Here is a 12308-nt window from a genome sequence, read left to right as displayed (position 1 = left end):
CTGTTACTGCTACAGTCCTACCTCCTACCCTTTTGGCACACGTGTCACACTCACGCCAACTTATAACACATCTTTCTGTTACTGTTATTTTTCAAGCAACTCTGACATGTGGTAGGCACCTCAAAGGACAAGCATTACCATGTGATATGCTTCAAAACAATATGTCACACAGTCCATCTGGGCCATGAAGTATTTTACTGTCTAGCTACCCAGGACTGTCATATTTGACCTGCTTATCATGAGTGTTGACTTTTTTACTTCAAGATAAATGAGCTTTCAGCTGTTGCTGTATAAAGCACTGGTGATATCCAGTCATTGATTATATTAGTCACAGATACGTATTCTTTATGGATCTCTAGGGGGTTTAGCAAGCTCCACTTTCTGATAAGTGACAGTCAGTTTATTTTAAATGTACTATAAATTACCTGTGATGCTTTCACTATCTCTACTAATGTCATACTCATTTATCTCTGACTTTGATAATACACATAAGAGCATGTCAAATTATGACTGCATAGAACATCAGACCTCATTTTATTGCAGAAGAGCATGCAGAAATGTAGCTGTTGTGCACTTGGTTCAGCATTTAGCTCATTTTCAGGGTTACGTAATAAAAGGTTTTCCAAACCAAATTAAATATTATTAAGAGAACTCTGTATTTCCTTACCTGCTTTACCTCTCACCAGGGTCCTTTCCCTGAAATGCAAAGCCCATAGTCTGAAAGGGCAGAGCACAACACAGCTGTAGGGTCTAGCTTATTCTGCCTTTTACATCTGAAAACAAAAGAGCAGTCCAGTAGCACTTTAAAGACTAACAAAATAATTTATTAGGTGAGCTTTTGTGGGACAGACCCATTTCTTCAGATCATAGCCATACCAGAAAAGACTCAATATTTAAGGCATAGAGAACCAAAAACAGTAATCAAGGTTGACAAATCAGAAAAATTATTATCAAGGTGAGCAAATCAGAGAGTAAAGGGGCAGAAGGAGGGTGGGGGAGTCAAGAATTAGATAAAGCAAAGAGCTTGCTTTATCTAATTTGCTTTATCTCTAAATAATTTTTCTTATTTGTCAACCTCGATTACTATTTTTGGTTCTCTGTGCCTTAACTATTGAGTCTGTTCTGATATGGCTATGATCTGAAGAAGTGTTTCTGTCCCACGAAAGCTCATCACCTAATAAATTATTTTGTTAGTCTTTAAAGTACGACTGGACTGCTTTTTGTTTTCATAGTATATAGACTAGCACGGCTATCTCTCTGTTACTTTTACATCTGAGTGCATGTTTAGTACTGATGAAAAATGCCATATTCACAGACCTGGAAACTGAAATCTTTTCATCCACAGAACAAATGAAGCACAGGGGTCTTCCCTGCAATACACACCTCAAATTTTTCTTGGAGAATCCTTCTCTGGAAGCAACAAAGGAGAAGGAAAACAGGTATTGGTTGACCACATGAGCTGCCAATGTGATATGATAGTGAGAAAGGCTAATGTAGTCCTAGAATGGTTAGTATCAGAAGGCTTAGTTCCCGTAGACAGGAAATGGTTAGTACCATTTAACAAGGCACTGACTGTAAGACCACATCTTATATACTGTGTGTGAGTCTGGTTTCCCATGTTTAAGACAGGAGAATTCAAACTGGAACAGCTACACAGAAGGACTACTACGATGATCACAGGAATGTATCTGCCTGGTGAGGGGAGAAAAAAAGCTGGGCTTGTTTAGCTTAACCAAAAGAAGGCTGATTGAGCTGTATAAATACATCAGACAGGTAACGTAACCCCCAGTTTCCCTGATATTTATATGCCAGTGTTGACAAAAGAACAAATGGATATAAACTGGTCATCAGTAAATTTAGGCTTGAAATTAGATGAAAGTTTCTAACCATCAGAGGAATAAAATTCTGGAGCAGCTTTCCCAGGGGAGCAGTGGGATATCAAAATATCTAATTGACTTGAACCCTTTGTAAGTTTATGGAGGGCATGATATCATGGGCCCGAGAAGTTTGTGGACGAAGAGCATGATGGGACTGCCTACAAGTGCACAAACTGAAAATTCCAGCCAATCTGAAACTACTAGTGACAAAGATCTCCAACATCTGCATTACCACAGAGAGATCTTCCCTAGGTGTCTGGTTCCTGCCCACATCCTCAGGATCTAAGTGATCATCCTGTATGGTGTCAGGAAGAAATTATCCCTGAGTCAGTATGGTGGGTGTCCACCTCACACTTGCCCCGAAGGGGCTATTGGAGGACAGATTTTGTTTCAGGAAAAAGAGTTCTTTCGAAGATGGGGTTTACTTTCGAAAGAGACACATCTACACATTTTTTTCTTTCAAAAGGAGAACATGCAAATGAGGTGTCAGATATGTAAATCTGCACCTCATTTGCATTTTCGATTCCCCTCATTTACATGCCTCTTTCAAAAAAGGAATGCAAGTGCAGACACAGCTCTGGTGTGTAGAAAGGTTTTATGTCCATTACCTGAGCCATTATCTACTCAGTGCAAACAGAGTATTCACTTTGGTTTATAATGGAACCCAAATGTATCAGGAGAAGCATAAACTTGATAGCATGACTCCAAAAGCTCTTTGCAGGATGTGAACTCCCTATGTTAAAGCATCAACAATTTGAAAACTAGAGTTGGCTGAAAATAAGGGAGAATGTGGAAAAAAACTGAACTAGTCCTATTTTAAGTATCTGAGTATTTGTGTTAGCAATAGAATGCCTTTAAAATGTCCATAAGTTACATCACACAAAACTTGAAAGGGAGGGGCAACACTGGCTTTATGCCACTTGAGCAATTCCTGACCCTGGGACCAGCTGGGGGTGGGCCTGAAACAATGAAGCTGCCATGCTCCCCTTATACCTCCTACCATAGGGGCTGCAAGGGAGAGGGGGCACAGAGCCTGCTACGCTGGCCTCCCCTGTGCAGGGGAAATCTTCAGCTGTCCATTTAGGCCAACTTTTCAGACCCTTTGTGCTAAGGGGCAGGGACAGAGGGAACAGACTGGCCCTTTCTAATTCAGTCTTGAGTTACTGAGCTGGTCTCTTCATTACATAGACAGGTACAATTTTGCTAGTAGCTGAGGCATGACTCTTGCCTGCAAGGATCTAAAATTAGATCACTAAACTCAATTCATGTGCAAACAGCTGTTAGAGGATAATGACACTTTACTTGCATGGGCTGACTGTGACCTGACCATGTGTATATGAAATGGTCTGCACCTCAGCACCTGTCCTTACACAACCACCAAGTCTCCTCCTGACTTCACAAAATAATCCAGTGAGCAAAGCCACAGTACCTGTTGTCTATCTGAAGGAAGCTTACGATACCATTTATCTAATATGAAGCCATTAGAATCCATTTGCTCAATAATATGCACTTAAAAGAGCCCAAAGCTCTTAAAGTATAATCAATCAATAATATGCATTTAAATCTCAATGCAGGATGTTTTCACTTTAGAATGCCTTGCACACAAACAAGGGCCTACAATAGTATCTTCAAAGATGAGGCACAAACTGTAAAAAGCTAAGAAATCCAGCCTTCTGTTGCACCAGGAGGGCTCATATCACTGTGACTAGTGCTGCTACATCTTATGAGTATAGGTTGGATTAAAAATTCAATTTAAATGCCTTGGTTTCTGCCACAGCCCAAATATTTCTTTAACAGAGTTCTTCATTGGTTACTATGCCCTTCTGTCACAATATGACTATTCCTGATTTAAAGGGCACAAAGAGCACACATGCAGATTGTTTTTACAGTTCCTTCTTCATTTCATATTGGTTATTATTAACACATCTGCAGAGAAGAACCAGGATTTTAATAATTATTTGCTTAAAGAAGCAATGATTGGGTTTGATTTTTTGTACTGATACCTTTAGAGTGTGGATTAAGCCATCACCAAGTGGTCCCAGTTAGAACATTGAAAACGGAAATGTTTGTTCATTTAAAAATTGCAACTTGAAGCATGAAACTCTCAGTTGCAAGATACATTGAAGAAGGAGAGTTGGAAAGGTGGCCATTTTGGTGGGGCAGCAAGCTAGAATGGAATACCAAAGAGCACCTGTGGCTCCAAGGTAAGATAGTGCTTCAGGAGTTCACCTACGGTACTGCAGTAGTGAACTCTAATGATCAAACCACCAGTTTGAGATTTCCACCTTGCTTCTTGACAGCTTGCCCAGAGGCCGTCACTCATGCTGTCTCACCACGATATCATAATTAGTGACTTTCAACACACCACCTTCTCATTCTTCTCTGGATGTCTAGGAGGCAAAATAGGATGTTTCTCTTCTTTTTCCTTCCCACTAACATTGCTCACACGGGGAACAGAAAATGTTCATTTTTGCCTCTATCATTCTACTTTCCATACCTTTCAATGTGTATACTAAAGGGGAGAGAGGGTCTAAGAACTCAGGTCCAGTTACTTACAGATGCATTAATGTATGTAAGATCATACAGAGAGCATTCTAACAAACATTCTTACCATTCGTTCAGGTGAAACCAGTCAAAGAGTGGCAAGCAAATTCTCTTGCTTCTCCAACATAAATCCCTATTCACAGGCAGAGAGGAATAAAAACAATGCTTCTTCCTAGAGAGGCAGTAGGTCTGCATTCCTCAGGACAACAGTGAACATCCCCACTTCTCTAGACTGTGCTTGAATATTAGTCTGGCCTATAATCCTTTTGTGAAGGAAACAGAACTTCATTTTTAAATAAAACCTTTTTCTTTATAACTTAGGTAAATGTTGAGAACTAATTACTGTATTTTGGTTAACAAAGAACTTCCCATCCTGAAAACCATCTCACCTGTTATTCAAACCAAGTCAAACAAAAGGATAGATGTGTCAAACTTTACCAGAGAGGGAAATTTTGCTTATTGTTTTCAACACTAAATTCTCAGAGTCAAATGGAAATATTTTCTGCTGCCTGAATTAAAAACAAAAATACAAAAACCAAAAGTGAGCCAGAATACTGAATCCAAATAACTTTGAGATGGGAGGTGAAAATGTGAATTTGAACACTATGACTCAAGTTTATCTCGGGTGGGACGAGGCAAGGTACACTGATTTTTATTGAGTACAAAAGCATACCAATAGTTAATCAGGTTCCTCTGAGGAGCCCCACATAAAACCTCAGTTTTTCCCCCCCAATGGCTGCCAGGCAAAAATCAAGCATTTATTAAACTTATTCAGGTCGCCGTACCTTATATTGTTCTGTAATAAATGATTGTACGATGATACTATGTATTAGGAAAAAAAAGACCTACTATAATGTGGTGGTCTACTGTCTAAGCAGACCAGCAGTCTCTCCAGCTTAGTTATTTGGAAATTGCCAGTCACTGCAGAAATATAGACTTTCCTACATAGGGGTCAGAATTGTGCTGACTTAACCACAGATGTAAGTAGAAAGATCTAGTAGCATTTCTCTATTCAGTGGACAGGGAGGTTTAGTGTAAGTGCTGTGCTATACCACTATGCCACATAAGGAGAAGATATTTTCAAAATCAAAATCCCAGGATATTTTTGTGGTGACATCTCTACAGTTGCAAAACAATCATAAAAAAATAAAAGATTTTAAATGTATTCTGATAGAGCTCCTGCCACTTCTTTGACCAATTAATGACATAAGCATATTTCTTGGAGTGGAGAATGTTTCCAACAACTTAGTTTTCTGAATACACAGATGTAGGAGACCCAAGTTCACAGTCCTGCCTGATATGTAGGAGAGACTAGAATCACAGGAGGGGAGGGGCTTCTCCTCAGCAAGGCCAACAGCCACCGTGGGCCCTAGGGCAAGGTGGGAGGGCGGGACAGCAGGGACGGTGCCAAGAGTGGAAGGGCCGAGGCCTAGTTCAGTCAGAGGCACTGGGCTCCCCTCCACCCGGAACAATGTAGAGGGGCGCAGAAGCAGTGCCATGGGCATTTCAAAGGAGTATGAAGTAGCAGCAGTGGTGGGTGGAGCGCTGGGCCTCTAGGCACCTGCCCCCCTTAACTTCCCCCATCAGCAGGCCTGGGTCACCTACATCCTAGATGAATGTCCTAACCTTTTAGGTGTACAGCCACTTCCTCTCATGCACAATGTCTCCTGCAGAAGCTGTTCCACTTTAAGGGGTAAATTAGAGCGAAATAACAGCACAAAACACTGAGAGCCAGGACTGGTGGCTGTAACCAACCTTTATGGGACCATGAGAAACTTAGCAACACCCACAATAAGTGATCATGTGGTTAACTGAAATCATGTCAGATTACGGATGTTGCCAGATGACAGAATACCACATTAGAGAAATTCAACCTGCATTAATTTTACGTGACAAAATAAATTAATGATATTTATTAATCTCTGGAAAATTACTTATTTCTAAGAAGGAACTGAACTATCAATACACATTACATGGCACAATAAATCTGTTACATTTTGAAAACACTATGTGAATATTAACATTTACAAGTACTTGTATCTTGATTATGTGTATGTGACATTGCTCTTTATTATGAAGTACTGAAAATTAAAGTATTTGCACAAACTACCCAGCTCAACTGAACTTCAAATATTTTAAATTTATAATCTCTATCTGGAATAACCCATCTGTCAACTTTGCATCAATCCTTACAAATTTTTCATTACAAAACATTCAATTTTTTTAAATAAATTATATATACAGAATAGTAGAAATGTAATTAGTTACCTCTTGGCTGCAACATAACACCTGTTTACCAGTAGTTTCGGACAGACAACTTCAGGAGACTGAACTAAAACTTCATGGGAATTTATACAGACAGGAGGTAACTGCACTAAACGAAAAAAAAGGGCCAGCACAGTGGGGCTACTACATACTGTACAGTTATCATCACATGACAAAGTAAACAAAATTAAAAGGGAAAGTTATTTGACAATTCCAGGTGTTATTTTAAAAAAAGTCCTGAAACCTTTTATTGCCAATCTTTCTACTGCATGTACTGTGGTGCAGTCTCACATTAAACTCTAAAGAGAACATATTAAAATGGTTAACAATTGCTCTAATATTATTGGCAAGACTTTTTTCTAGAGGAAAAAAAATACAGGCATAATGTCACATAGCTTAGATTTTGAATTTATTCTCCCACCTCAATGCTTTGTGTATACATATAAATTATACACCAAATCAAATTTCCAGCCACTGAGAAAAAAATTACTTTTGTGTGGGCAACCCTAGCAGTCTTCCAGCAGAGATGCCATCTTGAATAGTGTCCCTACAACTATACATATTCCCACTGATAAAGGCCTCCATGCCTCCTGTGTTGTGTGACAAGTGGAGAAACCCTACAAACAAATACAGGTCATATGCAGCTTACAAACATGAAGAAAAGAAACCAGAACCTCCAAAAAAAAGCAGACACACTAACCAAACCTCTTGAGCTGGGAGCAACCCCTCTCTGCCCTTTGTATCCTGGTATTTCAGGGACGTAACTGGCTGGCAGTGGGGAGAGAACTAAGAATGAGTTGCTTTTGCTAGCAAACTGGACTCCAGTGCGGTTGAAACCCCTATGGAACATAATCTTGCTCTTTCAAGACAGAGGTCAGTGACTCAGCCTAATCATGCAGCTGTCCCAATATCTAAGGGATGGGAGGCTAGGGTTTCTCATGCATCCTCAGGTTTCGACTGTTCTGATGCATTTCACCCTTCCCCCTTAAAGGGGGAGAATGCACAAAGATTTTTATAGCGCCTTTTCCCTTTCCATTCATTTCTGTGTGAATGGAAGAATGTTACTTATTTGAAAATGCTAATGTCTAAACCAGAAGTTGACAAGTGCAAGAGATACAGTTACAATACCAAAAAATTCATCTATGCAATCTGAAAAGGAGGAAAATCAATGGGATTTTTTATTGCTGACCTTACTGCTACATACTAGCATTCTGTGGGGCTTTACACAGAAAGCTAACAGACTGCATATTCCATTCTCGTCAATAAAAATTGTTCTCCACTCCACATTGTAGCAGAGTATTGTTAAGTTTACAGTGATCTGTCTAGCTCAGTATTAAAAAGGGCTAAAGAACATGGCATCCACCACTTCCTTATGGAAACTATTCCACAGCCTAATCTTTCATCACCCTGCCCAACTTCCCTGTTGGTCTATTGAAACTCCACACTCCCACTCCCAAAAATGGACTGCACAATGTGCACAGCCCTCTGTAGCGTCTGAATAAGGAACAAATAGTGCTTTAGCAGAATCCAAGTCATTCCTGAGCATCTGGTAGAGAGGGTTTGGCCCATTACCAATACCTTTGCTGCAGTACAGTTCAGAATTCCCCACATTGAGTGGTATGACTGGTTTTAATGAGTTCTCCTTTTAGAAATCTTCCTTTGTTTATTTTGGAGGTTCTGTTTTTTCACAACACACTAATCTTAAAGAGAAAGCAAAACTAGTAGTTCCAATTCAGTACTGCCTTTCCGGGAAGCACAACACACAAGGAGCAGCTATGGGACAAGAAGCGGCAAACTGGTGCTTTTTGACTTCCTTCTGCTTTCTGGATTTAGGACTGTTTAAGAGTCTGAAAGATCGTAACCTGAATATAACAAAGCCCAGAACGCTTGTAGCAGCACATCACACACTCCTACCTTTGATCCCACCCTGCCTCAGTATGAGCTCCATAAGGTCTCCTAGACCAAGGCCACAGACACACTCCATGCTTTCTTAAGCAAAATGATTGATGATTTCAAGTGGATTTTTTTTCCTAAATACAAACTAAGGAAGAACTGCAGGACTGGACCATAAATGTAGATCATATCAGGATTATTACTGTTCTACCTCTTACTATTTTTTCATTAGCATTTTTCCTTCGGCCTTAGAGTAACATTGTCTTATAGTCCTACACAAACATAGCCCTGGATTGCGTTTTTGGAACTAGTAACTCTGCACAGAGCACTATTGAGAATAAGCTATTACTGAGTATCAGATAAGAGAAAACATTATTTTCTTTAAAAATATATGGTAATGGAAATTTTAATATTGTAAATGCTGTGTAGAAAATTTTACACAGTTATAGAATACTACATAATACTATATTATTAGAATACGTGACATTGGACAGCCTTGTCAATGATTAAGATTATTTTCATGGTTCTTTTTAGTAAAGGTCATGGACAGATCACAGGCAACAAACAAAAATGCAGGAGAGCCTGTGACTTGTGTGTGACTTCACTAAAATAACCAGGATTAGGGAAGGGAGAGAGGGAAACAGCTGAAGCTGTTATGGAGGAGACTAACAACTTATTGCCATGGAGAGGCACAGCCCTGGAGCCAGGGGGTGGGGACTCCAGCCCTGGCTGCCACTGCAGGGCAGGGCAGGGGCACACGGTTCTAGCTCCAACTCCAGTCAGATGGTCTAGAGAGGAAATGAGAAACCCCTGCACAGTTCCAGCGGAAACTGGGAGGGGGACCACACAGTCCCAACCCCAACAGAAGCCTCTGGAGTTGAGGGGAGAGGAACATACACCCCTGACACTTTCTGGTGGCAGCCACTGACAGCTGAAGCCAAAAGTCACAGCAGTGTAGTAAACTCACGAAATCCATGACTGCCATGACCTCTGTTATTAAATCATATCACACAGGATAGGACTTGTGCCAAGAAAGAAAATCAGCATTTATTAATGTAGTAGCTGGAGTCAGATCTAAATGAATGATGAAGCACTCACCATAATAGGCTTCCTTTTATAATCTGAAGCAATTGTTCATTCAAGGCCAGTTCTTCCCACTCTTATTCTGGGTGGTGCTCTACAAACCATGCTACTGTAATCCCCTTAAACTAATGGAATTGTTATGGCCTAAAGTACTACTCACTATAAGGACTGAATATCTGACTTTTAAATATATGAAGCTCAAGTCTCCACTGTCCCTAAGCAAAACACATATACATGGGAGTACCAAATGCACAGACTCAGATTTTAAGGGCAGGAGGCACCATAATGATTTAGTTTGATCTTCTGCACATTACAGCTACAGAACCTCACCCATCCACTCCTGTAATAGACACACAGCCTCCGGCACAGCTGGTGAAGTCCTCAAATCAGTTAAGACTTCAAGTTACTGTTATTCACTCTGTTTTAAACCAGCTTGTGACCCCAGCCCCATAGTGCAGAGGGAGGCAAAAAAAAAAAAATCCAGGGTCTCCCCCAAGATGACCTGGGAAAATTCTTTCCCAACTATAAATATGGCAGTCAGTTTGACCTGAGCATGTCGACAAGACCCACCAGTCAGGCACCTAGGAAAGAACTCCCTGTAGTAACTCAGAGCCCTCCTCATTTCGTGTCTCATTTCTGGCAGTAGGAGATCTTTGGTAATAGGCAAATGTGTACATGGGCCACATGCCAGGGCAGGAACTCTCATCATTACCATCCCCTCCACAAATTTATCAAGCTCATTATTGAAGCCAGTTAGATTTTTGGCCCCCACTGCTGCCCTTGGAAGGTTGCTCCAGAATGTCACTCCCCTGATCATCAGAATGCATCCTAAAAGGATAATAGGAGAGCACTTCAACAACCTTTTAACACACAGAGTTATGATAATATGACTGCACATTTTCTGCCATATAATCAAGTAGACACTCTCAATGTAGACTTTAATGCCTAACTTACAGTTAGGGGATCAGCCGTTAAGCATTTCTTCCTATGTTTTTCTACCCTTTCTAAAATGTGCCTGCACTGCCCATTTAAAGCATCATTTGCAAAAAGACAGTTTAACAACAACCAAATTATTACAAATAGGGTACAGTGGGTTTAGGAAGGGAAGCTCTCCAGCATAACACCTCTGTTTCTCCAATACAGCAAGACAGGAAGTTGCTGTTAGAGGAAGTATCAGCAATGAAGTTTATTGTTCTTTTATGAGACCAGTGGCAGGGAGGGAAGCACAAGGGGCTGATTTCCATAAATTACAGAGACAAAACTCCCATGAGTCCAGTGGGAATTTTGCCTGATCAAGGAGACTACCAGCATTAGGGGCTCAAAGGTCTAACCAGGACATGAACACATGAATAGCACACAGCCCAGGAACAGCAATTAACGTTGGACTGCTTCTTTATCAGATTATAAATCTTAACAGCAGCATATAAGGTAGCCTGAAATCTCAACAAGCCCCAAAACATTCCAACATCACCTATATGGAGAGTCTATGGAAAACAATACATGTGTGCTAAATATCTGGAGCCAGATCTGCAATGAGTGTAGCTCCACTGCCCGATTTCAATTAAGTCCCCAACAGTTGACACCAGCTGAGGATCTGGCACTATGTGTATGAACTGTTTATAGGTATTTAAATGAGTGTTATCCAAGCTACCTGCAAACACCTTTCATCACTTGACATCTTTATTACCCAAACTTGCACAGTGTTCCACATGCAGCGCAGAGCGGCTGCATAGCACAGGGGATATTTTCTCCTGCACTTTGCATATATTACTGTGTTTTGGTCACTGCGTATACAAAAACTTGATGCACACCAAAGATGCATTAGAAACTCACAGACAACCTCCTCAAGTGACCCACTGTCTGTTGTTCCCCATATGCCCGTTAAGCGCGGCTTGCAACGCCACAGCACGATCAATCCGGGGGCGCTGCAGGGCTACCATGCACGGTATGGGAGATGAGACAGCCACACGGGTACAGATCCCCACTCACGTCTCCTCTGCCGATAAACTCTCCAGTAACGCACCGCGCGCTGGCAGCACCGCAATGCTGCCTGGCTGGGGCTGGCGTGCAGCGCCCCAGTGCAGAGACCCGCTGGGTTGCCCCTCCCTTGGACACCCCCCCCCCCCCCCCGGAACTTACCAGTTTGGATTTCGTGCGTTGCACAAATTCCTCCATGGTGGTGACATAGGGCAGCCGAGCAGCGAGGACAAAGTTCCGTGCACGGAGCCGCTTGACTGCTTGGGGCGGCAGCTTGCAGCTGCGCGCACCCTCTTGGGCCAACTCCCCACCCTGGGCTGGAGGGCGGGAGTGAGCCTCGGGGCCGCCCGGGACGGAGTGGGCGGGGGCTCCAAAGGTCGGCCTGGCTCCTCCGCCAATAGCGCGGGTGTCTCCGGCGGGCTGACGTCAAGTGCTGCAACCATGGACAGCGCCCAAAAGTGAGCCCCGGGTGAGGGGAGGCTGCAGCACGGCTGCACCCGGCGAGCGCCGCCTGCGTCTCTACGGCCGGGCGCTGCCAGGGGGCTGGGTGGAGAACTGGAGCGCCGGGCGGCCGCGGCGCGGCTGTCCAGGGCGGGCTGGGAACGGAACCGCACAGCAGTGGGGCTGCGCCCCGGGCGCGCGCCTGCCCACTGCAGTGCCAGAGAGGCC

General features: G+C 42.3%; 1 protein-coding gene across 1 annotated transcript in view; it reads right to left on the bottom strand.

Moving 5' to 3' along the window:
- The window catches only part of PRUNE2 (prune homolog 2 with BCH domain), a 207672-nt gene extending 195738 nt beyond the window's left edge, over nt 1-11934 (bottom strand). The window contains exon 1 of the mRNA XM_074994743.1: nt 11802-11934. Coding sequence (XP_074850844.1) covers nt 11802-11837 — 36 coding nt within the window. The 5' untranslated portion in view covers nt 11838-11934. The remainder of the gene's footprint in view (nt 1-11801) is intronic.
- Nucleotides 11935-12308: the final 374 nt, after the last annotated feature.

Source organism: Carettochelys insculpta, chromosome 5 (genome assembly GCF_033958435.1).
Source record: "Carettochelys insculpta isolate YL-2023 chromosome 5, ASM3395843v1, whole genome shotgun sequence".
Taxonomy (NCBI): Eukaryota; Metazoa; Chordata; order Testudines; family Carettochelyidae; genus Carettochelys; species Carettochelys insculpta.
This window is presented reverse-complemented; position numbering and strand designations above follow the sequence as displayed.